Below are 26,536 nucleotides of genomic sequence, written 5' to 3' on the forward strand. Positions count from 1 at the left end.
CCGTAGCGCCCCTGAGGGGAGGAAGATGGGGGTCGGCGGGTTCCCAGTAAAAGACCTCAAAATGGCGGTGTCAGACTGGTTTATTGCAGCGGAGGGTTGGGGGGTACAGGGCACGACAGCACATGGCGACAGCGAGCTTGCCCTCCGTCCCACGATGCAGAAGCGAGAGCGTTTCGGTGCAAAACCACAGAGATTTGGCGTCTTCCTGCGTTGCCGGACGCCTCGAGAGTGGCAGGAGTCAGAGGGGGCGGCCAGCAGAGCCGGCTTTGCCCTTTTTACGCTTGGTGGTGGTTGGAGGGACCACGGTGAGGGCTTGGAGGCGGAAGGGCCGGGGCATGGCGGAGGCACCGCTGGGAGCCCCCTCCAGCCCCGGGAGAGCTGCGAGGAGAGGAAGGGGTGGCAGTGGGCATCCGCCCTCACTGGGTGCCAAAAACGGGCCTCGCCTGGCAAAAAATGGCCGAGCCAAATCCCGCCACCTCCCTGCCCCCCCCCAAAAAACACCCAAGAGGAAAGGAAAATGAAGGCAAGGGCCAGCGATCGAAGGGAAACGGCGGTTTTACCTCGGTTCTCGGTTGGGTCGGGGTGGAGGATGCGGCTGGCTCTCCGGGGTCGGAAGTAGTTGCTGGCGATGGTCTGGCTGTCACTCCTGTTCAGCACCAGCTGGTAGCGGTCTTCCTCGGGCTGGTAGTGGTCTTCCTCGGGCTGGAAGCGGAAAACGCCGTCAGGAGTGGCAGACTCTGTGCTAGCCCTCAGGTTACTGCTTAGAAATAGGGCAAAATTGGTAAAATAGGGGTATAACACCGTACGGTTCGCTCTTGGCTCTCGGCTGAAGGGCTCTTTTGGGCAGGTTTGGGCTGTGGCAGGGCCGGAACTGCTGTGAGAAGAGATGGGTGTTAAAGGGTCGTTGTCTCTAAAACAATTAATGTTCTCCTGACTGCACTCCCCGATCCCCAACACCACTCCGGTCACCAGGCTCATTCACAGAGATTCCCAAAGGATCCGTACCGTGCTTCGCATTAGATGATGTTGTCATTCAAATTTTCTACGCAAACTTTTCTGTACGCAGATTTTAGAAGGGAGCACAGCCCAAACGTGATCTGCTGAGCCCAGAAGCAGCCACATGCTGGTGGCACCGTCGAGACGCTCCTCTTACCTGCGGGCAGGCGGGTTTTTTGAATGAGGGGCTGTGGAATTTTCCAGCAGCTGGTTTCCTCATCCCAGACGGATTCGCGCTTGATCTTCTCCAGATTGCTGTAGTTACAGTCGCGCCGGACGAGGGACTGCACCTGATCCAGCAGCTGCTGGAAGAGCATCAGGTCTCGCTCCAGGCGGCGGATAGTGCTGAGGTAATCGATCCTTTCCAGCTCAAACTCCGACTGCAGATCTTTGATCTCGGTCTCAGCAGCCTGCAGCTGGGACATAAAACCAAAGTAAGTCGTTGGGATTATAAAGGAGAGAGACGGGTGGTCACTGTGAATACAGGGAGTTGTCAGGCAGAGGGATGGAAAGACAGGCACAAAAGCTTCAATATTTGGGGAGATCCTAATTTATAGTTAAGAATCAAGATGAGGTTTGCGTGGAGAGATTATTCCACATCTGTTTTAATGAAAGATTTCTGGTGTTTCTCCAAAGTGCTGAGTCTTTGAATGGACCTTAAGTTGATCTTACTAGTGTGGTCTGCATCCAGCGCTAACGAGCTCTTAGGAGTTCCTAACTTCGATGAAGAAGATTCAATATTTCTTTGATAACCTAAATACAGAAATAAAGCAAGTTCTTAACATGCAGATTTAGGACTGCACGTGCATAGATTTTTTGAGAGCTCCTCGGATTCTGCCTTATCAGAGCAAAACTGGTTTTCAAGTGTGCCTAAAATTGAAGAGCACTGCTTTTATATTTAGGGGTTTTTTTTCCCCCCAGAAAACTTTTCGTGGTGTAATTTCTTCCAGGAGCCCAGGTGTGGTATCTGGGGTGATCAGAACCGGAGAAAGCTGTGCAATAGATTGCATAGGTCAGTAGAGGGAGTCGCATCCTCTCCCATCACCCCCTGGTCAGCGTGCTGCACAACGAGGAGACCGGCCTTTAAAACAGGTGGGCTTTTAGGCTTCAACAACTTAATTCACCACACCCTGAGGGCTGCTGCATCTGATACTTCATAAAAATGCACGCAGACAACCTTATAGGTACTAATGCAGGCACGCATATGAAATATTTCATGCAGGCAGAGTCACGCTCTAAACATACTGCCCTAAAACACCTCCTTAACCCCCAAAAATGGGTATGCAGATGAGGAAAGAGATGCTCCCTAAATCTTCAGCAGGGATAGCAGGGAGCTGCTCACCTTCTTCTGCATCTTCTCCAGAAGCTTGCTCTTGGCTCGAACCTCCTCCTGGATGGAGTCGTAGACGTTAAGCAGAACCCATTCACTGCTGTCCTCATTAGATTGCTGCAGTGCGGTCACCAGCTGCATCCTCCGCTCATCTGCGTATTTTTTCCGTCGTTTATGCTTTTCTTTGAGGTCCTTGTTTTTAGCCTGTTCCCCCCCTACCACCTGTCGCTCGAGCATCTGCAGCCTGGAAAAGGCAATGCTTCTCTTAGCTCAATACTACAAAGAACCGTCTGCGTTAAGCGTGGAGAATGCACGTCCTGACCTGGATGACAGTTGGGAAGACACAATACAAAAAATAGTGATATCTGACGAGATTTGCTGTCCAGAGTGATCATGGCAAATTCTATTTTCATTAACAGTTTCTGCAGTAGATACTCCTGTGGACCCAAGGCAAAGCATGTGTTATTCTGAGCACCTTTGTCAACAAGAATGTTTGTAAATCTGTATCTATGCTCACTGAATACTTTTTAAAAACCCTGTTTTGTGGAATTTATATTTAAATTCCTATTGAAATACATGTTGAATATATTATTTTAATTCTTACTTTTTGTTTTGAAAGACTCTCAAAGCAAGCACATAAGGTGCCAAAATTCCACAAACTAATATTCTAAATGGTGGATACAGGAGCGGTATGGCTGGAAGCCACAGTAGAATTTCCTTTTTGGGGCAATATGAACCAAGGTTGATGACTTGGGTGACCTCAATGCTGCTGCTTGAGTGCAGGCACAGACCCACAGTTGAAATCAAGCTCATCTCACATCCATGCCACATAGCCCCATATGCTCCAACACAGAAATTAAGCCGTGCTCCAGAGCCATTCTCTTTGTCTGCATGGGGATCTGCAGCAGAGCAGATAGCTCAGGTTGGCCAGCACTGGCTCAAATTGGAGAAAATCCCACTGCTGATAAAACCTCCGCTGATAATAGCCTCTTAGCTATCTTCAAACCCATCCAAAAGAGCTTGTTCTCCACCAGGGATGACCTGCTATTCTACTTTACTGTACTTGCCAAGTAGCCTTCGGTTTTGTTTGTTTAATGTGCGACTGAATCCTCCCTCCGTTGAGTGAGGATCAGAGATCTCACAGCCATCCTGGTGTGTAAAGCTCTTAACAGGCGGCTTTGAAAATCCCCATGCTGGCGGAACCAAACCCTGCTGCCTAATCTGCAGAGAACTTTGATTTTAACAATATAATTAGAAGAGCATTTTTCACTTGTTTGTCACAAAAAGGAACGCTGAGATAGGACTATTAAGATTTGATATATAATCAAAACGAATGGTTTCTTTGGAGACCTCTCCATTAATAGACAGAATTGCCTGCAAATTACAGACACTTATTCTAGATTTCTCAATAGTTTCTTTTATAGCTGGGAGAGGCCCAACAGAGTGAGCATGTGCCACAGGAGCCCACAGTAAAGCTGCAAGACTGGCTGAAAAACGCAAGACTTCAGAATCAGCCTCTATCATCCACAATATATCTTATGTTGAGCATTTCTAGTCTTAATATAATTCCACACAACAGAGTAAAAGAGAAAAATCAGCAGAATTTGCTTAAAGTGTGTATTTATGAAACAGCACTGAACCCCCATGTAATTTCAATACACTGTGTTGTACTTGGACTAAAGGAATTCTCTCAAGACAGCTCTCACCCGGAGGACAACCTTCAAGACAGGATGCCTCTGGGATGGGCTGAGTGTGAGTTTTGAGCCCTGGACCCCTCACACCCCAGGCCTGTGCTCCAGGCCCTGGGTCTAATGCTGCCCCTAAAATGTGATTATTGGGAAATTTTGATGTCAGTTCTGGCTGATGTCTTGCAAACATTGTCAGATGCGTGAGTTAGAGGCAAAAGTGACCTCAGTGACAGGGGAGAGTTGTGGAGGATGCACTGTCCTCCACCCACATGCACAGTGAGCTACAGGAAGGCCTGCTACCTTACTTGCACTGAGCGGGCTCTAAGTGCTCTTTAAGAACCATTTTTAAGAGGAAAAAGAGGCTGCCTCCGTAACCTGTTTGGGCACTTAAGCTCTGTCAGTGACTGCCTCAACTCTATAAACTCCTCATAAATTACACCTGCAAAAAGCCAGAGAAGGAAACGACTTCCCTGCCTATAAATCTAGGCAGGATTTGTTATCAAGAAAGCACGCTTTTTTGCATCCACATCTGCTGTCGGGGGATGCAACGAGCCTACGGAATTCCTGACAGTTCGAGAACAGTGCGACCTTGAGCAGCTTGTAGTGTATCCTTGAGAGTCTGGAAAGATCCGAGAAGACCAGTACAAAAACAAGATAGTGATAAGAAGAACCGTCCTAACGAACTCACCAATCATGAATTGTTAGTTACTAACCAAACCAATCATATACTAACACATACTCAAAAGAACGGTATAAAAAGGTGTGTTAGAACAATAAAGTAGCCATTTTGCATGATCTATTACTTGTCGTGTCCGTCTCTACTGCGACAATCTGCTGACACAGACCTCTCCAGATTTTTCTCTCTTAATTCTGGCACTTGGCGTCATTGAATGCTGCAGCTAAGAGCTATTTATCTGCCCAAATAGGGTAAAGTTAATTTTGAGGTAAAGAATACGTGTCTGCCTAGTTTTGTTCTGCGCTGAACTGACAGCTGAAGCTCGATGGTTGTAATATCATGGAAGAACGGGATTGCTTCTTGCCTGTGTGTGTTGTAAGCAATGCCCAGGAGGCAGTTAACAGGAGCAGCATAGTCACTGACCTGGCAAGCACCTGCTGCTGGTCTGCAGGCAATGAAATCCCCTCAGCAGTGACAGCCACCTCTGCTCCAGCAGTCCCTCCGTTTATACCACCAGTGTCTTGGACAGTCCGAGGCGCTGCTGGGTCCTGAGGACAAGAAGAAACCAAAGGCCGCAGCTCTGAAAAGACGCAATGCGAGTACTGGGATAGATGAAGCACAATGTTACCCACTCGGGTTTATTGTACCCGGAGTGGTAAAGTACCCTGAAGGGTACCTGGGCTGACGTTATTTCTTCATCTGCTGCAGCAACAGAGTCTTCAGGCAAAGGTGTCTTGTCAGGAGTAGTTTCAGTCCTCATGGCTGCTGAAGAGTAAAAGAGGAAATACCCACAATGTCAGTAATGAGCTCTGCAAAACTAGAGCATAAATCTGTGAAAACATCACACGAAGTCTTCACCAAAAGCTAAAAACTATGTCTGGAGGGAAAAGGTCTGTTATTTATGCTGGTCAGTAAAAGCCATCAAAGACCCAGAGGGTGTATCAGGTAAGGAATGCAGATTTTATAGGGTTGGGAGAACCTGGGTCCTCGTGTTAGCACACGAATAATCTATTTCAGAGGCTAGGGGGTGCACATTTCTAATCAGAGGCAGGAGGGGAAGAACCTCTCACCTTAGAAAGTGATAGCATCAAAAATTAAGAATATAGGTTCAAGAATTAATATTGGGCAATAAGTGCTGTACAAGGACATTGAAAAACATGTCCTGAGGCACTGCAGAAGTATAAATGAAAAGCCGTAACGAAGACGTTAGCTGGCAACAATTTATAGGTGTGTGAGAGGAATATCCACCCTCCAGCAAAGCCATGGTGTTGATAATCCACCAGGAGACCAAGGGCTGCATCACATTTGCATGCGGTGGAAGAGACTGCCGCAGCCACCCTCGTTCTCAGGCGTGTGAGTTGTGCATAGCCAAGCAGATCAAGACAGAGCAGTGCCTGCCGAGACCAGTCATCTCTGCAGCTCAAACCTCTGCTCGAGAGAAATGCTGCCCTAAGTCAGAAGAAACTCGCAGCTATGTGGGCAAAAATCACATTTCATTGCCTCAAGGCTTACAGGGTAGGGCCAGGCTGGTCCTGACGGGAAAGAAGTCAGGGAAATAGGGAAGAGGACAAAGCTGGGACAGAGAGTCTCATGGGTGGCCCAGGAGAGCCAGAGTTACTGCTCCTGCTGTCGATAAGGGAGGGTTGAGAGCAGAGACTGCTGTTGCTGCCAGGCAGCACTTGCTGCAGTAGCAGTCGCTGCCACTTCAAAGGTTGCAGTGGCTGCCACAAATGTGACTTTGCAAAAACAGTCTGTGTCTGCTCATGCCTAAAGCATCAGGGAACCCTCCGCCTGTGCTGCACACCCTCCACCTGCCTCGTCCACACCTGCTTCCTTCCTGAGGTTCTCCTCGAGAGCAGACAGCTTGAGATCGTAGTGATTCCTCAGGCTGCTGATGTCCTCTTCGAGGCGGGCACGCGATGCCTGTTCTGCTTCGTAGCTGGCCTTTAGTTGGGCCAGCCTCTCTTCATACTCCTGGAAGGCACAGAAGACAGCCTGATGCAACAGCCCTGTGACCATACACAAGGTCACATCCAGGTTCATTCTAGGTCACATCTTATGTCCACCCCAATAAAACTTTACCATCCTGTATTCACTAACATTTTCTGTGATTTAAGTCAACACAGTATTGATGGAGGGTGACTAGTTAGCCCTAGAAACCACTATCTTGGGCAGATGTGGTGACCTGGAAGGAGCTTTGTAAAGAGCAAGGAGAGAGTTTTATTTCCTTCTGGACCCCAACTCCTCATTCTTCCTCCTGGCTCCATATCCCCTCTTTATCTTCATCCTTATACTGTTCCTAACATCTTCTGACTACTGCTTTCCTCCTCCCTATTTCTCTCTCCTCTGACTGGAGGAATCAAAGTTTTACATGTAGTTACTTCAAAAATTCTTCTTGGGATCCCATTCCAATTCATCTCTAGAGAGGTGGAAACAATGCTGAGAGAAAGTGGCATTGTAAATAAGGCCTTCATCAACACGCATTCTGTCCATAGGAGATAAGGACCAAAAAATAGGAAGATAAGTGCTCTGAAAAGGCTGCACCACGCAGCCCTACACCATATTTGTAATGATTATTATAAAACCCCACAAGCCTGAGTCAAAGACACTACAGGATGCCCCCTCCTGCCTTACTTCTCTGATCAGCTGCTTCTCTGCTTCAGGATCTAACCGGGGTTCGAGGAGGGGAGCTGGCTTCGCTGCCAGGTGAGCAGTCTCAGCAGGTAGAAGCCCTGCAAAGCAAAGCAGAAATAAAAATCACTCACAATTACTAGGTGGGATTGTCTGTAGAATGCCTGGAAAAAGAACAAAGAATGTGGCTGCCAGCAAATCCTTTAAACTGCGCTCATGTGTCAGCATCTGTGTTGCCAAAACGCCCACTGGCCTGGGACTCCATAGGTGTGGGGAGAGGCGTCAGCGCTGAGCAGAGGGGGAGAGGTTTAAGCTTCAGGTATATGAAAGCAAATATAAATCCAATCTCTTCCACAAAATAGCAGGAGACTTGTTTCCCAGGCTATGCTAATAGATTTGGAAGATAAAAGACATAGGGGAAGAAGATGAAAGGTGCAGGGAAATTGCCTTCTTTCTTCACAGCTGTTTCTGAAAGGTGGCAGAAACCGGGGGGGGGGGCGGGGAATAGCTTACAGCCTTATTGCTTTGCTGAAAGTTGCCCTTTTTTAGGGGATAATTCTCAAAAGGTGATCAGCTCCCTAAGGACTGCTCTTACCCATTTGTTCCCACATTTGCTATTCCTAGTTCATAGCAAAGAGCAAGTCTGCTGAGGCTGGGCTGAACCCTCAAAGAAAGGACAGTGCTGCTCTCTGTAAGCAGTGCCATCAGCAGGGAAAAACTTTTCTTGTAGTGTCAAAGATTCAGAGTTTAGGAGAACAGGGTTGAATGCTAACTTTGAAAACAAACATATATATTTAATAAAGAATTTTACATTATTATTTCTTACACAGCTCATTTTTGCTCTGCCAGCCAAAACCTCGCTTCTGTGACTGACCAAATTCTAGCCAGAATAACCAAGAAGAATCAAGGATTTGAATCGTGTCAGCATTTTCTAACAGAATTTGTCATTATCGAAAATACTGGATAATTGAGATGGTCTTTACCAGTGCAATAAGGTCAATTTGGCAACGGTGAAGGAAAAGTCCATTATCAGAATGGAGAACTCTTCCTCCAACAGGTAAGGAAAAGGTTGAGGTAAAATCCAGTGAGCACACATGTAAAAACCACATTTTTCTGTCAAAGATAAAACATCTCTGGAGCCACTAAGGGCTCTCCTACCTGACAAGTTATGCGCACTCATCTGTTCAGCTAGAATGGCCTTCAGCTTCTTAATCTCCTTCTGGTACTCCCTCAGCAGAGCATCCTTGGGGTCCTCATTGATACAGGGCTTGTTCTTGATGTTTTTCGCTCGATTAGCATAGCGCAAAGTACTGAGGCTTTCATCATAGTTGTTATCAGCTGGAGATAAGCATGCTACCATCAGGGTCTTGGTATTCCCTCCGAGGGAGTCTTGCAGCAGCCTGGTCAGCTTAGAGTCTCGGTACGGGATGTGCTTACACCTGCCATCAACTAGGGCTGAAATGACGTTGCCCAGAGCTGAGAGGGAGAGGTTGATTTTGGTGGCCTCTTTGAGCCGCTCCCCTGTGGCTCCAGTTTTTGACTGTCTCTCGCTTCCTGCCAGATCCACTAAATTGAGTTTTGCGGCCCTGAGGTGGTCCTGCCCTTGCTCATCTGCAAGAAAATAATTCCGGGTTAGGCTCTTTTTAAAAGGAAGCATCTTAACAGTCAAGAAACCGGATTCTCTGGCGTTACGTTCCAGTTCAAGCCCTGTTCTTTGTCTGCATTTGGGCCCTGACTCCCTTAAGTAAATAAATATCTACTTAAAGAACTACATGTTTTAGTGCTTTCCTGAACAAGATTCTGCACAGTAAAAATTCATGCCCGTCCTTACTCTCCCAGTGAGCTCTGAACACACACCCCTCCACATATTTGCACAGATGCTGAGTATTTAGAATTTCATGCAAGGCCCTCTGCAAGTAACAAGGTCAGACCATGAGTTTATACAACTTTTTTCTCCTTAGATTGTTTCATGAAGTTAAACAATGTCTGACAATTGGAGAGAAAGAAGGGAGGAAGCATGAAATGAGGAGTTAACAGGCAGGAACTGGAGCAGGGCTAGTTGGAGAGCACAGGCAGAAGAGCAGGCTCCCTGAATGCCCATGTGACGTGGAGAGACAGGCAGGAAGATTACCTCTACAGACTACCGTGGAAAGGCTGGAGTAGACACTACACTGGGAAACAGTTTTTCCATGAACTGCCAAACTACAGCTTTTCTCAAGACTGGAATCCAACCTACCCTAATCAATGGATGTATTCAAGAAATTTCTTGCTATGCTTCAAAAGAAAGAGCACATCCTATCAGATACCATCAAGGTCCACCATCTGGCTCAAATGTTCAAGAAGCCCACCAGATCTCCCCTCTCGCCCAGATAGCTGTAAAACTGCACTGTGACTCAGCACACAGGCATGCTCGGCAGCATCTGTTCCTCCTCAACTCATGACATTCTCAGTGAGAAAGTAAAATGAAGGAACACAGGCTAGACACAAGAAAACTGCAAGAAATCAGGACTGTGCTCAGCCCAAACCACTTAGATGAGGCGATGGATCTCAGTGAGTGAGGAGTCAGACCCAGCAAGCTGGTGCCATTCCCATCGTAACACTTTAAGGCACAAGAAGATGGGAGCTGAAGTTAACAGCTAGCTCCCCAGCTACCTGGACACACACCTCATGCATATAGCATCTGCTTCCTGACCTGCATTTTGAGGCTGGAATAACGTGATGACACAAATCCCCTGTGACTAAGAGAGAGCACATTCGGCCACTTTAGGAACCCCTCGGTTTCACTGGCTACTTAACTTTCCCAGCCTCATGCAGAGCAAAGAGTTGGACACATATTCCCAAATCACAGACTATTGTCCTAAGTGCTGGACCACACTCTTGGATGACCACATCCCAATCATCCCTCACAATGACAACCCAAGTTCAAGTGAAGAGCTCCTTTAGTGCTCCAGGCAAAAAGAACATCAAGGTTTTAACCAAGTCTGCCCTTTCCCAGACAGACTTCTACAAAACCTAGCCTTCAATTTAGTCAGAGTTACAGCTTTATGGCTGTGGACAATACCTAAACATGAGCAATGAGTAATATGATGCATGGGGGAAAGTTAAAAATTCACAGGTAAACAAAAAAAATCTAAAATCTGTTGCCCCAGGATATTTCCCCAGTTAGAGCAACAGATTGTTAAACTGTGGAACTTAATGTTTGCTGCAAAGCTAACTTCTTGTTTCACTCCAGATCCTTCTGGCATGTCAAGACATGGCAGAATTGGGGAAAAAAAACCCAGATGGAGCTTAAATAGAGCGCCCTCTCACTATCCTTTCTGAGAGCTGGGGTGAGTGGACAGTCACAAAAAGTAGGTTTTCTAACGCTTTCCCTCCTTCCCCCACTTTATGTAAACACTGACAGGCAATTAAAAAGTTGTTTTGGTTCCTGCCAGTCCTTTTACCCATGGAGGCTGTTTGTTTCCATCAAGGAGCTTAGGGGTTTAGTTTCCATGGTGTAACAAGGTCCCCAGACTTGCTAAAATGCTTGCAGCAGCCCAAAAGTCTTGCCTATCTAATTCCCATACAGCCCATCAGCCAGTGCTTGTGGCATAAGCACTGGCCAAATCTACAACATCTTTCTCGTTAACTGATCAATCCCTAAGCACAATGCCAAGAAATAAAACATCTGCTACTCTAAATAGGGTAAAAATAGTGATGGTAACTTTCGCATTTCAAACATCTGCAGCCAGAGAAGCCCGTATTTGCCACAATCCTGTTCCTGAATCTACACTGTTACTTCAAAGAGTTACTTTAGTCCACATAATTGCAAAGAGATCCTTTAAAATATCAACTGCCTGTAAGTTATAATTTACTAGAGGCTCAACTGGAAAAGAAGTTTTAACTTCTTCATGAAGTCTAAAGATGGCAACATAAATACCAACTTCATTAACTATTTCAACTAATTATTACCCTAGTAGAACCATCCAGTTATGGGGATTGTGCCAGAACCCTCAACTTTCTCCTCAAATATTCCAGCTATCTTCCATTTAATGGCCAAAACTGCAAGTTTCCTTGCCTGCCATCCTGTTCTGTGTAACTTGTTTTCAAAGCTTTAAATCAGAGAAATTGTTGCAGGCTAGTTTAAGAGCCCTGCACCCATCTGGAACTCAAAAGAGGAGTGTAAATACTTCTTTTTCCTTGTCAGGATTAAAGTTGGGGTTTTATGGACCCACAGAATGCAAGGATTAGCATCCACCGGCTGCGCTAATTGAGAAATTCCCTAAATCCCACACACACCATTTTGGATAGAGGAAAATGAGGTACTGTCACCAACATCTGGAACCACAATTTAGGAAGACATTGTGTAACTTCCCCCATGGCTGAAACAGCTGAAGAAAACAAAGACAAGCTGTTCACAGCCTCAGCTGGGTCAAGGACTAAATGGAATATAGGAGACTAATTACCTTCTTAGTCTGAGAAAAAACCCTTTCGAGGTCCATGTTCGGACCCAGCGAGGCAACTTTATCAGCTGAAAAAATGCCAACGGAAATAAGATGCTGGAGAAAGGAAAATTAGCCATTAAAACATTATTAAGGGATTCTTTTATTCCATCTTAAACTCCAGATTAGCTGTTTGCTTAAAACATGTGCCCTGTGATCGTTGGGTGAAATGATCTGACTTGCATTGTAAGGGAGGTCAGACAAGACAGATAACTGTGTAAGTTTCTCCAGGTTGTACAATGCATGAACTCCAAGCTGTTGTGTGGGCTGTGAGATTTAGCACCCTTTGCTGGAAATAAAGGTTTTAGAAGATAAGAAATGGAAGGAGAATTAAACATGTTCCCAGTTTGAGTGTAAGACATTCCTCTCCCAAGGGGGAATTGAGGAAAAAAAAAAAAAAAAGACTTTGAATACTCAGTCATTTCGCACTGTGAAGAATGTCCAAGTCAGGGCATAATTCTGATTTCTACTGGACCTAAAATAATTTTGCTGTGGGCTGACTGGTCGGACTGCACAGATTCTGCGCTCTGCTAGGGCAGGGCATCCAGCTACCTACCTACAGTGTAGATTTCCATATTGACAGTAAAGATGGAGTGGGAGCGGGAAGAGTCCTTATTCATGAGGGTGTAACCCACTGATCGGTTTCTCCAGCCTGTCTCCATGATCTGCTCACACTGGACCACGCTATGCACGGTGTGCAGAGAGAGCCCCTTCACATACACCCCTTTCTCTGGGTGCTCCTTCAGCTGCAAACACGGACAATGCAAGACAGGTTAGAACAAGACGCACCGAGGCTGTGGAAACTGCCTGGAAGCTTGAGGGCTACACGAGTTTTACACGTGGAGAAATTAAAACTGCAGTATGGCAAAAACATATCTGGCTGCCACCAAAAAGCCTTATTGTTCCTGAAAGAGGAATAAAACCACATGAAAAAAGGGAACCACTTTCGTGGCTCTGCAGGCAAAAAGAATTAATGTTAAAAGTTTGCTGACTGATTCAGAGATCTCCCAGGCCATAAGAAACTCATCTTCTCTGCACTGAGCCGCCTTTTACCTCCCCTATTGTTAAGCTGCATATTTTAAAAAAGAACTGAAATGTTTTTCACCTATTATGGCAAAGGTTCTAATATCTCTTCAGTCATAGGGAGCTTTTTTTAAAATCAAAGCACAGATTCAATAGTCATGGATATTGTTACAAGTGCTTTGCTGAAGCCTTCTGCTCTTCGAGGGCGTCTTGATCTCCCTGACAAAATTCCCAAAGTCGCACCCATCACACACAGGCGGACTATAATAATTTTTCTCCAGATTAGCTCATTTTTAAGATGCTCTAAAATCCTATTCAGGCACCTGGGTAGAGACAGAGTGTTAATACCTAACAGCATCTTTTCAGCAATTATCAGTCACACAGAAGAAAAGTTTCATACAGCATGCTAATAAACGATTGAAATGTTCAAAATCTTGATCAAACCTACATAAAAAATACAAAACAATCAAGAGATCCCTGCACTCCTACATCAGCCCCCTCTGAAGCTACCTCCACACTGGGAATTTTAAATGAGCTGAATTCATTTTCAACAGCAATGTTACACCCCACATCTGCTGAGTTCATAACCAAAACTCTATCATGTCAGCTGGGATATCAAGGTATCATTGTCATGACTCGGTGTCATGGAATGACAGGTATGGCGTTTGGCAGTGTGACTTCCAAAGAAGAGCCTTAGATACTTTAGTGATGCATGCACCACAAGAAGCAATGTAAAATAGAGTGTTTGCTGTTAAAAAACCTGCACAGAACAGAGCAGAAGTGGCTGGAAACTAAATGAGGCAGGATTTTAGCCTTGTTCTAAAGCCATGACTGCCCAGGAGGAATCCAGTTACAGAATCACAGCCAGACTGTTCATACACTGTGACTTTTGCCTGTGCTACAGGGGAACCCAACGGTTGGCTCGGCTGTATTTGAGGGTGCTGAAGAGTCCTTGAGGAACACCCAACCAAGGACATGGTTGTTTAACTCCAACACAGACTGACGGGGGCGTTTTCCTTGCAGAGCTCTGTAAAACCTGCTCTTCACAGGGTTTTATGCACGGGAGACAATGGTGGGCTTCTGAGTCACCAAAGTCACTGACATTGAAAGGCAAAAGAACAAACAGAAATGGCATTTTGGAGGAGAATTGGGGGACACAGAAGAAAGCAGTGGGTCAGCTTGGGCTTTCTGTCTCTGCAGGACATGACTCCCTTAATTACTCGATGGAGGCAGCAACAGGCAGCAGCTGTCACCGGTGTGATGGTGTTACCCTGGAAACTGTTCTGCCCAACTCCTGCCTTCCCAGTGCCAACTGTGGTCGTCATGGAAACCGGTGTCACTGCTGATGTGGAACAAAGGATGGGAAACTGCAGCAAGCGCCTTCTGAAACAGTGAGTCCCCTTCTCCCACCCTCTCTCTCGACAAGCACAGGCAAAGCATGCTTGGAACGCGGGACAGAGAGGGTTTTGCCTCCCTTAAAGCCAGAAGCATGTTAAAAAAAAAACAAAAAACAAACAAACTACCCCATAAGGCAGTTTGAGTCTGTCACCATTTCAGCGCATCTGTGCGGCAGATGGTGCTAGCGCCTCGGTTTTCTTCACCGGGGCAGTCCTGCAGGGAAGTAAATTAGGACAGGAGGTTTGCAGCTCCTTCCAGGAACATGTGCAAAAAGATCTGCAAAGCCACCGAGAGGTAAATTTTATAAAAATCAGCCCCCTGATTAGGATTTCAGGAAAGTTTACCCTCCTGCATTCCTGGAAACTGTCCACCTTCCCTATGCGTTCCCATGGGGAGTAATACCTGCTGCATCCCCTCAAAAAAGGATCAGCCTTTTTTGTTTTAGCCAGATAATAAGATCATCCACAGCTACACTGGATCAGATTAAACATTTATAAGGCACAGAATCCTCCTACTTTAGAGACAGCTGGGAGATGAAGAAGATTAGGAAGAAATTGCCCCATGAGCACTTTGTTCCATCCTTGTCCAGTAATGATTTTCATGCAGCTTCCACTAATCTACTGGCCGCTATCAAGCAGGACACACAGGACATATCTCTGACTGGATCCTGTTCCTTCTGCCACTAAACATTCACTGAAGTCCCTCAAAATATCCTCATGGCTTCCATATTCATCACTACAACTTCATATTCTGTTGTTCAGCTTCTGACAGAGTGTATTATTGCACTTCTGCGAGACTTTCACGATAACACTTATCTGAGCAAATTAAAGCACTTCCTAATTAAGACACATTGACTCTGCCTCACCTCCAACTTCTGCTTGGTATCAGCTCCTAGGAGGTCTCGTATGTCTTCGTTGTAAATCTCCAGGTAGGAAGCTCTCACCAAGAACTTGGCATTTTCAGCACACTGCACAAAACAAGAATGATTTTCGGGTAAGGTTCTCAAAATGAAGGCAAGTAGGCAGCCCACATAGATCCTCAGTGCCAGCTGGGTGCCTACGTCCCTTCAACACTTCATCAAATCTCTCCTGGCATTTCATTCCCAGGTGTAACCACTCAACACACTTGCTATAGGGACTTTCGGTCCTTAAACATCTGAAGTGCGAGTCCATGAAGTCAGCAGAGTGCAGTTCATCTGACTATATACAGGCCTCAGCTTTTGGATGAGAAGCAGCATACCCTGAAGCCTGTCCCCATTCTCACTCCCGAGCGCAATCAGCACTCACTTCCTGGGGTATGAATGTCTTTCTTGATATCACACAATCTTACAGCGGGTCTCTTTCACAATGTTACACACCTACCTGTACGCTCTCAAAAATGTGTTCAAATGCTCTGGGTATTATGCCTTTCTGTATAGAAGGATCCACAACTCCCTGCATGGTGAATGACTTCCCACTGCCAGTCTGGCCGTAGGCAAATATGGTGCCATTGTAGCCTTCGGTGACACCCTGGAAAAGAAGGGAAACCAAATAAAATAGCCATTATCCTCACCCTTTGCATAACTGCAAATACGTTGTCCAGAATCAATCCTACCCCTTCACATGCCATCAGAGTATAATAATTAAAAAATGCACTCTGCTAGCATATAAATCGATGGTTTTCTCTCAAAAAATGGAAAACTTGAAGAAATGCAGGTGTTAAAAAGTGGAAGGGCAGTTGACAATGCTTAGAAGACCAGAATATTTTTTTCTCTTGGAAAGCTGGCTGAAAGAAGGCCTCACTTTCACTTGTTCCTATTTCAGAGAAGCATGGCAGGAACAGAATATATTTGGATTTCTTAAGGTTCAAATAAAAAGAAATAATCTGTTAACCTAATAATCTACTGTTTCAGACCCTGGTTGTTCTCCTGAACAGGAACTTCCATCTTAAAATTATCATTGGCCATTTTATCCTTGTTTCATCTTCTAACAAAGTTGGGGTTTGGGGTTTTTTTTGGGGGGAGGAGGGGGAAGAGGAGGGAGGGGTTTGCTTAACTGGTTCCTTTCTCACCCTAGCCATTTACCATGCTGATGTGTTAACAGGCAACAAATGTATCCCCTCTCATTTTGCTATTCTAAAACAGGCTGAGGTTCCCTGTCTTCTCTAAAGTTTCTTGCTTAACAGTAAAAATGTCCCTAAAATCATCAGGAGTCTTTTTTGTCCCCTTTCTCCTCACAACACTTTCTGCTGCAGTTTCTGTCCAGCTACCATCTCTAGGGCCTGCTCAGGGGGGTTCATTTTTCATATAAACATCCGCCTAAAACAATTAAATGTAATTCTATCCTCAGTGCCCTGCTGGCTGCTGAAGAAGTATTTTTTTCTTCCCAATTTCCCAGCCTACCGCTGGGATGCTGTTTTGCCCTCCTCTGCACCCCAGGGTTGCATCTAAGTCTCTTGAAGCAGTAGACAGGGCTGTTTCTGTCCATAAATCAGTTCTACTTAGGGATCATCTACCCACGTAAAACTCTGCAGCCCACGTCCCAAGCTATGTGTTGGCTGCTTCCAGCTTGCTTCAGGCACCACTCACCTCCACGAGTGGGTAGGCGATCTCGTTGTAGATCTGCTCCGTACTGTGCTCCTGGTAGTATGCCCCATCGAAGGTGAACTGCTTTGGGGGCTCGCCGGTGGCAGCGGGGTTTTGGAGGAAGCACTGGCCCCGCGCGCTCTCCATGCTGACGACCGCTTTGCAGCCGAGAGCCTTCTCACGCTCGTTCATGGGCCGGCAGCGGACGATCACCTTCACCGCCTCCGAGGCCATTTTTCAAGGCCCAGCTCTACCCCACACTCACTCGCTTGGTGGGGCTGAGGGGCATCGAGGCCTGGGTAGGCCTGGGGGAAGACTGGGGCAAGCCTAAGCGCAGGGCCTGCACCCTTCGGTGGGGTGGACCACTCGCTGCTTGCTGGGGGCACTGAGGGGATGGACCCCCCTACAGCTTGGCGTGAGGAAGGAGACCCAGGGAGGCCACAAATGGCTGGGGTAAAGGAGAGATTAAGGAGGAAAAAAGCTTGGGAAGGATGAAGGGAAAGGAGGAGACTTGGGACAAGTCTGAGGGGGAACTCGGGCAGGCCGGGGGGGAGGAAACCTGAGGGGATCCTGCGGGCAGGAAAGCCTCAGGTAACTCTGGGGAGCTGAGACAAGCCCAAAGGGGACTGGGCGAGGGAAAACCTGAGGTAAACCTGTAGGTATCGGGCAAGCCTGAGAGAGCGGAGGGAAACCCGAGGCGAGCCGGGGTGTGTGGAAGGAGCCGGGGGGGGGGGGGGGGAGCTGAGGGGAGGCGGGAAGCGCCGTCCGACCCACCGCGCATGCGCACAGCGGCCCCACGCGGTTACCATAGCGACGGGGTAGCGTGGCGCAAGGCCCCGCCCCGCGGGCCACGTGACAGCGGGCGGGCACGCGCCCGCGTGCACCAAAGCGCACGTGTGCAAGGCGGGGGGGGGGGGACACACGGGACGGCGGGCACGCGTGCGTGGGAGTGCAGGTGCATGGGGGCGCGAGCGTGCAATAGCGCGGGTGCACAGCCGTGCAGCCCACGAGTGCGCCGCCTGAGCGTGCAAGGGAAGGCGAGCGCGCGGGTGTGCAACGGCACGAGTGCGTGAGAGCGCGGTGATAGCGGTGGACGAGGGTGCAAGAGCACGAGGGCTTTGAGACTGCAAGTGCACAGGAGCGCAAGGGCTTGAGTGCGGCCGTGCAAGCGCGGGAGCACACACGAGTATGAGTGCGCAGCTGCAGAGTGCAAGAGTGCAAGAGTGCAAGAGTGCAAGAGTGCAAGAGTGCAAGAGTGCAAGAGTGCAAGAGTGCAAGCACGCGCGGGTGCGAGCGCGTGGAGCAACTATACGAGCGTGTGCATGCCCGAGAGCGCAAGTGCCCGAGCGCAAGTTCGTGAGCGTGCGCGTGCAGGAGAAGCGTGCGAGCGCACGAGCGTGCACGCTTGCACGCGGCGCGGCGGTGGGGGGAGCGGGAAGAAGAGACCTCCAGCAGCCCTCTCCTGCGGTAGCACGAGAGCCATTTATTGCCGGAGTCGCGCCGTACAGCCCGCCGAGCACGCGCGCGGCCCGCGGGAGGGGAATAAATAAGGCAGATGGCAGCGATTTAAAGCTAAGTGGGGATTTGGGGGGCTAGCTGTGCCCGAGCTGGGGGGGGGGGGGGCGGCCGGGCCTAACCCCGCTCATGCTGCACCCCGACGGGGGTGGCGGGGGCCCAGGCGGCCTCCCCCCAGGCGCTGGCCCCGCCGCCGGGGTCCCGCTCCTCGTAGCCGGGGTTGAGGCGACCAGGGGCCAAGCGGCAGAAGCAGCCCCCCGGCGCCCCGGAGTAGTGAGCCAGGAGGGCGGCCACGCTGGCGAACTCGGCGTTGGAGTGCTGCCGTCGGTGCGGGGAGAGAGGGTAGAGGTGAGTCCCCCCCGCTCGGCCGGTGGCCGCGGTGGCTGGAGGGCCTTGCCAGAATGCCCACGTGCTGTGCAGCCATGCACCCGTGCACCCATGCACCCGGGCACCCCGAATTGAATGCACCCATGCACCAAATACCTACGTACCCACACACAGGTGCACCCATGCACCGAACGCACCCGTGCGCTTATGCACCATGCGCCCACAAACCCAATGCCCCCACGCACCAATGCATGGGTGCACACGTGAATCAAATACACCCGTGCATCCCTTGCATCCATGCGTGCGCATACTGATGCGCCCGCGTACCTGTGCACCGTGCATCCGCACACAGCTGCGCTCTGCACACTGATGCACCCCAAATCAAATGCACCGGTGCACCCACAACTCAAATGCACCCATGACCAGCTCACCCATGAATCAAACAGACTCTCACCAATGCACCCGTGCACCACGTACCCACATGCAGATGCACTTGTGCACCCATGAATCAAATGTAATTGCACAGCGAAGTATGGATACGCCCACGCACCCACACCCACCGGTACCTGTGTGCCATGCACAGATGCACCCGTGCACCCACACACCAACACCCCTCTGCACCCACACACAGACGCATGTGAGCACTGATGCAACCATGAAGCAAATGCCTCTGTGCACCCATGCAGTTACGAAGCGAATGCACTTATACACCAGTGTACCCATGCACCAATGCACTCATACACCTCTGCCCCAATGCAACCACAAAGCAAATGCACCCATGCGCCGCTGCTGCATCAAATGCATGTACACACCAGTGCATCCGTGTACCAATGCATCCATGCACAGATGCACCAAATGCACTTAAACGTGTCAAATGCAGGTACACTCCAGTGCATCTACACACTTATGCACCAATGCATCCGTGCATAGATGCACCAAATGAACTTATACAGTGCATCAAATGCATGGATGCACCGATGCACCAAATGCACTTATGCACCAGTGCATCTGCGCACCAATGCACCAAATGCACTTATACACCAGTGCATCCACGCACAGACACACAAAATGAACTTACACCCCAGTGCATCCACGCACCGACACATCAAATGTGCTCACCCAGGTGCAACTGTGCACCACTGCAACCACGAAGCGAACGCGCCCATGTGCTCATGCATCAAACGTGCTCACACGTGACGCGGCCATGCCCCGCTGCCCCCGCGCAGCAGCCTCACCTCCACGCAGAACCTGCCCTGGTGGGTCCTGAAGAGGCAGTAGGGGACGACGCCGCAGGGCGCCCGCACCCACAGGCACCAGCGCTTGGCCAGCCCAGGCTCAGGGCGCAGGAGAAAGGCTCCGGGGACGTCCCGCCGCAGCAGCGCGATCCCGACGTCCCTGGGGACGAGGCGGCGGGTGGGCGCAGGGGAGGGAGGGGGGGGGGACGGACACACGACGGCGAGGAGCGGGGTGCTGCCACGCGCTCACCTGGCGATGCCGGCGAAGGCCCACACGCTCTCGGCGAGGACGCTCTCATTTTCAGGAAGGAAGGCCAAGCTCCTCGTCCCTTTGGTCTCGCATCCCGCCGCCGCTGTGGGAGACCCTTAATCCCCTCGTCGCCCCAAAAACCCCACCAAATTGGGGCTACTTGTGTGTCTCCCCCGTGCCTCAGTTTCCCCTCCGGCACTCACCGGCGTCGCGGGGCGGTTGGTGGAGCTGGCTCTCGCCCCCGCAGTCCCGGTAAGCCCCCGAGCGCAGGACTTTGCTGCGGATGGCTTTCTTGCGCACCAGAACCGGGGAGCAGTAGGGGTTCCCCGGGCGCCAGGCGCCGGCTCTGCCCTCCGCCTCTGGCCGCCGCTCCTGGAGGGCGGAGGGGCTGTGAGGGGGGTTTGGGGGATGCTTGCTGCGCAAAATGTCGTGCAAAAAAACACGCAAGAACCGCTGTGCGAAAAAAGCTACCCAAAAACCACCGTGCAAAACACCATGAAAAAATAACGTGCAAAAAATGCTATATAAAAAACCCACCATGCAAAAAATGCCATGCAAAAAATGCTATACAAAAACCCCACCATGCAAAAAATGCTGTGAGGAAAAAAAAAAGCCATGCAAATCACCATGCAGAAGATGCCATGCAAAAACACCGTGCCAAAAACACCACGCAAAACACCATGCAAAAAAAGGTTATACAAAAAATGCCGTGCAAAAAACCCACAGTGCAAAATACCCTGCAAGAAACTGCTATGTAAAAAAGTGCCATGCAAAAAATGCCCTGCAGCACACCATGCAAAATAGCAGTGCAAAATTGCTGTGCAAATACACCCGATGCAAAACACCATACAAGAAAAGACCATGCAAAAAACTGCCCTGCAAAAAGCCATTTAAAACAGGCTATGCAAAACGCTGTGCAAGAAAAGGCTGTGCAGGATGGGCCTTGCAAAATGCACTGTGCAAAAACGCGCCATGCAAAACGCTGTGCAAGAAAAGGCTGTGCAAAATACTGTGCGCATACTGCTGAGCGAAGAAGTGCTGTACAAAGAGGACATGCAAGGAAATGCCATGCAAGACACCATGCAAAAAACGTGCTGTGCAATAATGCGCCATGCAAAACGCGGTGCAAGAAAAGGCAGTGCAAGAACTGCCAGACAAAATAGCGTGCAAAAACTGCCGTGCCAAAAGCGTCACGCAAATACCCCTGCGCAAAAAAAAAATGCCCCGCAAAAAATGCCCCGCACGTACTGCCGTGGAAGAAATGCCGTGCAAAGAAAAGGCTGTGCAAGAGAAACCATGCAAGACACCACGCAAAAAACGTGCTGTGCAAAAACACGCCGTGCAAAACACCCTGCGAGAAAAGGCCGTGCAGGAATCCCACGCACGAAACCACCACGCAAGCAAACACAGCGCAAAGGCCCGCGGAGCAGCACCCGGCACCCTGACGGGGAGCACGTACCCCTGCGCCCAGGGAGCCGAGGCCGGCGGGCGCGGGCAGGCGTCGGAAGGAGACGAGGGCGTTGACGTTGCGTGACACCTCCTCGGGGTTGAGGGGCTCCCGCAGCACCCCGGTCCCCGGGGGCTCCCCCTCGCCCGCCTGCTCCTCAGGGTGCGCCAGGAGGTAGCAGAGCTGGAAGGAGCGGCAGAGCAAGAGGTGCAGGGACTGGACCTGGGGGAGGCAAAAGAAGCTGCGTGCAAATATTAAAAATAATAATAATAGGGTGGGTTTTTTTGGAGGGGGAGGGTGTTGGGCCACGCACCTCGCCTGGGAGCCCCACGAAGAGGTGGCAGAAGAGGGGGCTGGCGGGGCTGCGGGGGTTGCGGGCCACGAAGGCGAACTGGTGGTCGGCGTGGCGCCACGTGCTGTACAGGATCCGACGGAGAGCGTGCGCCATCAGCAGTGTCTGTGGGGATAAGATTGGGGGGGGGGGGTGTCACTGGGATTGAGCACCCCCGGACACCCAGCCCCCCCGGGGTGCAAGCAGTGCCGGGGTCCCCCCTACTTGCACGGCAGGTTGCAAACCTGCAACCGCGTGGTAGGCTGCAACCCTATTTGCAAATGCGAAGCAGGTTCCCAAGCGAAAAGCAATGCTCCGAGAGGTGCAACCCCCTCAAAGCAGCACCCAGCACCCCCCCCCAGCACCCACGACCACCCCCCTTTCCCAGCACCCCTACCTCCCCGTCAGTGCCGTAGACCTTCAGCCCCTGCAAACTGAACCTCAGCACCACCGACCTCCTCCTGGGGCAGTCCTGGCCGGGAGAGATGCAGCGTTATGGGGGGGGGGGGGGGTCCAGGCTGTGCCACCCAGATGTGCCCCCCGACTATTTGGGGTCCCCCCATTTCCCAGTGAGGGGGAGCAGGGGATGCCAGACCTTCAGTGCCCGCAGCTGCTCCTCCAGCCGCCCCGCTTGCTGCTGCAGGTCCAAGTCCTCCACTGCGAAAGAGCCCACGTACTGGGGGGGGGGGGCGACAAAAAAACCCACTCGTGTCAGCAACAACCCCCCCACTATGCTGCAGTTGCCCCCCTCGGGGTAATCGGACCACCCTGAGATGCTGTTTTGGGGGGTGATGGGGATGCATCCACACCCAAACCTCATCTCAGGGTGTCGTGTCCCGTCCCCCCCACCGTGGGTCAATCACCTCTGCCGGCTTGGTGATGCCCCGAGCTCGCTGCTGGGGGGCCGCAGGATCCGGCCCCCTCCCGTTGGCTGGCTTCTTCTTCATGGCAGTGGGGTTTGGGGGCGAAGGCTGGATCGGGATGGGGTTAAGCAGCTTGGGTGCTGCATCCGAATTATCCAAAGCCACACAGGGTGACGGTGCGGGAGCCTCCAGTCACGGTCCCTGCGAGGAGGAAGGGGACGGACACAATCTGCCCCCACCGTCCCCAGTTTCCAGCCTGCTGAGCCCCAGGGAGACATCATGGTCCCCATATGGTGGTCCCCAAGTCCTGACCCCAATGCAGATGTCCCCGAGTTCTGGCTCTGACGTAAGTGTCCCCCCATACCGGCCCCAGTCCTGACCCCAAACCCAACGTGAGGGTCCCTGCATCCCAAACCCAAAGCAAGGGTCCCCATGTCCCCAACCTGAGCATCAAGCAAGGGTCCCCATGTCCCAGCCCCCATGCAAGGGTCCCCCTGTGACCCCAAGTGCCATGCAAGGATCCCCACAGCCTGACCGTGACCCTTGTGCAAGGGGCCCCGCAGCCTGACCCCAATCACGACCAAAAGGTCCCTGTGTCCGGTCCCCGAGCACCGTGCGAGGGTCCCATGTCCCTGCCCCGAGCAGGATCCAGGTAGTCCCTGTGTCCTGACCCCAAAAGCAACATGAAGGTCCCCAAATCCGAACCCCAAACGTGATGCATGCGGTCCCCACATCCTGGCCCCAAAAGAAACCCAAGTGTCCCCACGTCCTGATCCCCAGCAAAACGCAAGTGGTCCCTACACCCCAAGTTTACAGTGCAGACCCCGAGCAAGGTGCATGTCATCCTGCACACCAAACCCCAGTGAGACTTTGGGGTTCCCCCCATCCCCCCTCCTCCCCCCAGCGCTCCGTCCCACTCCCCACGGGCCATGCAGCACCAAGATGCCGATGGCTGTCCTTCAGGGGCGATCCCCAAAACGCCAGTGACGGGGGCAGTAGGTTTGGGGGTGCTTTTTCAGCCAGAGCACCCACTGAGGGATGCACCCAGCCCCTCTCCAGCCACCCAAAGGGGTTTTGCCCCCCACAGCCCTCAGCCAGGCTGAGACCGGCGCAACTCCTGTCACAGAGGCCACGTCGCAGCTGCCTGGTGCAAACACATGCGAAAGGGGGGGGTCCAGCTGCCCCAAGCGCATCCTAATGGGGTGGCGGGGTCTTTATGGTGCTCCTATGCTCTTTGCAAGCTCAGGGTTGCCCCTCTCCTTTCTGGCACAATTTAGGGGGTCTCCCCCTGCCCCCCCCAGCCAATCCGCGGACAGGTAGCCCCCAAGCCCCGCCCCCTTTTTCCCACGCTCCGTTTCTCAATGGAGCCCCCCAGCCCACGGGCCACCCTGAAGATCCCCAAGGGAGGGATACTGACCCCAAAATTGGGGGGAGGGGTGTGTGCGACACCCAGACACCAAACATCCCCAGGGAACCCCATCCCACTGGGCCCCCCCCCGCCCCATCCCCAGCTCACGGACAGCTCGCTTGGATGGCTCCGGAGAAACACAGGCAAAAAAATTCCCCCCGCTCCGGCTCTTGGCCTTCGTCCGTTGTCTTCCTTCCCTGGGGTGGCTCCTCCGGCAGCTCCCGCTGCGGTGCAGGGATGCTCGACCCGTGGGCGTCAGGCCCTCGCCGTCAGCCAGGCCCAGGCGAGCCCGAGCCCACGGCGGGCACAGGGCAGGCAGCAAACTCTCATTTCCTGCCTCTGATCTGCCCGCGATGAATCACTGCAATTTACCTCCCTGGTTTTCTCCGTTTCTTGGAAGCGCCAGCGAGCAGAAACGCTCCGGCTTTTTGGAAAACGCGGCTGCAACTGATTTTTTTTCTCTCTCCTTTTTCTTTTTTTTTTTTTTCCTCTCCTCTCCTACAGCGTGCCCAGTGGAGAAGCAGTTTCTAACCCCGATGCGCACACGTGGTCTCTCGCTCACCACCCCCTGCCCCGATGCTCACACCCTTTTCACTCCAATTTCTGAATTCCCCAGGGAGTTTTGCCCACCGCTATCTGCTTTTGCCAGAAAAAAAATAAAGAGGGATGGGTCCGACCTCACTGCAAAGCGGTTATGCAAACCCAGAGCCTCAGGTCCCCAAAGTTGGCCGGCTGGCCAAATCCACGGGGCCGAAGTGAAAGCTGCCCCCAGCCCCAGGGATGCACTTGACTCCTGGAAAGGGAAAGCAACAGTTTGGGGAGGAGATGGGGTCTAATCCCTCAGGGATACATCTGAAAATCCCCATCTCGCGCCCCGGTGCTCCCAAGGGTGTGAAGAAAAGGGTCCTAACAGCAGCATTCAAACCTTGGGTCACCGCCAGTGCCGGCTGCTTTGAAATGTCGCGAGATGCCCCGGCAGAGCCCACCAGAAGAGTCAATAGCGTAGAAACGCGGAAAAAAAGAAAAAAAAAAAGACAGGACAGATGGGGCTGAAGAAACAACATAACAGAGCCCAGTCTGGTCAGGAAGTGGAGATTGGAGAAGAGTGAGCGGCAGAGCTGGCACAAACCTTCCCAAACGTGCAGCGGAGTTGCCGCTTGCTCTGCTGGCAATGCCACTGTGGGATGAAGATCTTCCCATTCAATCCCAGTTGCTACTCCTGGGAGGCAAGGATCGCTCCTTTGAATTCGATACAATCAGAGCCACAGCTTTTTTTTTTTTTTGGCTCGGTATGCAGAAATCACTTAATTAGCAATTAAAACCACAACCCAAAGGAGTTTGGTGATGACCAAGGGAGCTAACGGCTGTTTTTAGCATAATTCGAGGTGCCTTGCAGCAAAATGAAGCCATTATTATGTGCAAAAAAATTGGTATTATCCAGACCAGCGTTTTAACAAATATCCATGGGGTTGTTGGTGTGGAAATGTTATTGGGAAGAGGGAGGTCGCAAAATGCCCCACAGCCGGGTAAGGATAGGCAAGAACTCCTTGTCTCCATAAGCACCTTATCAATGAGAGAAGGTGTTTCCCAAATCTGGCTCACTGTAGCACCTGCCTGGAGGAAAATGCTGACAAAACCCACTGTTTTGGTACAAGTAGCCCTAGGAAAGGGCCATTAACTAATGTTTCTAATTGCCTTACATCCCTGCAGATTACTCTTTGATCAGTGCTTTCACTCTCCCAGTTCCATATCAGCTGTGATTTTTGTTAATCTGCTGTTTGCAGCCTTGTTGCAGGGCTGGGAACAATTTAGGGCATTTCTACAAGAATTTTTTAAACTCCCAGTTTTTAGAGGTAGCACACTGGGATGGCAACTGAAACTAATAAATTCAATAAGGTTATTTTCTCCTTTTCTGCATTTTATTTCTAGAGGTACTGCCACTCCTCTCAGCACGGTATGTGCAAAGCTCTTTCCAAGAGCACGTTAAGCAAAAAGAGTGTCAGGTCACATTTAAATCAGTGGCGTTGCCCTGTCCAAGGGAGAGCCGGGGACATGGGGGAGTGTTTTGAACATAGACGCTGCTCTCGTGAGCAGGTCAAGAGGGGGGAAGACTTCAGTTGGTCTTTTTTGTCCCCACTGACTGGGGCAGAGAGAGAAAAGCAGCAGCAAGACGTTCAAACAGAGCTTTCTTCTTGCTCACCTTTGTCTCCAGAGAAACCAGGGAAGAAAAAGGTCACACGTCGGTCCAACTACAGAGCTTGGCAGGGGCTCAGGCTAAAACAGCCCCAGTCTTTCATGCTGGCAATGTACTTTTAACAAAGATTTGCCTCTGCAGCATTCCATGGTGACTGTAATTCCCTCCTCTCTACATTTC

General features: G+C 50.7%; 1 protein-coding gene across 1 annotated transcript; it reads right to left on the reverse strand.

Annotated features, from left to right (window-relative positions):
- On the reverse strand, positions 1 to 26,530 carry KIF17 (kinesin family member 17). Its single transcript, XM_075027723.1, has 23 exons — positions 24,271 to 26,530; positions 22,755 to 22,955; positions 22,487 to 22,567; positions 22,289 to 22,363; positions 21,874 to 22,017; positions 21,573 to 21,782; positions 20,317 to 20,485; positions 20,114 to 20,216; positions 19,866 to 20,023; positions 16,790 to 17,022; positions 15,585 to 15,731; positions 15,089 to 15,190; positions 12,359 to 12,548; positions 8,480 to 8,932; positions 7,325 to 7,422; positions 6,517 to 6,664; positions 5,367 to 5,455; positions 5,114 to 5,238; positions 2,339 to 2,570; positions 1,154 to 1,412; positions 807 to 874; positions 561 to 702; positions 1 to 378 (listed from the first exon to the last, which is right to left on the reverse strand). The coding sequence occupies exons 2-23, from the start codon at positions 22,836 to 22,838 to the stop codon at positions 239 to 241; spliced, it is 3,450 nt and encodes a 1,149-aa protein (XP_074883824.1). The 5' UTR covers positions 22,839 to 22,955; positions 24,271 to 26,530; the 3' UTR covers positions 1 to 238.
- Between the last annotated feature and the right edge of the window lie 6 nt (positions 26,531 to 26,536).

This window comes from Buteo buteo, chromosome 5 (genome assembly GCF_964188355.1).
Source record: "Buteo buteo chromosome 5, bButBut1.hap1.1, whole genome shotgun sequence".
NCBI classification, from domain to species: Eukaryota; Metazoa; Chordata; class Aves; order Accipitriformes; family Accipitridae; genus Buteo; species Buteo buteo.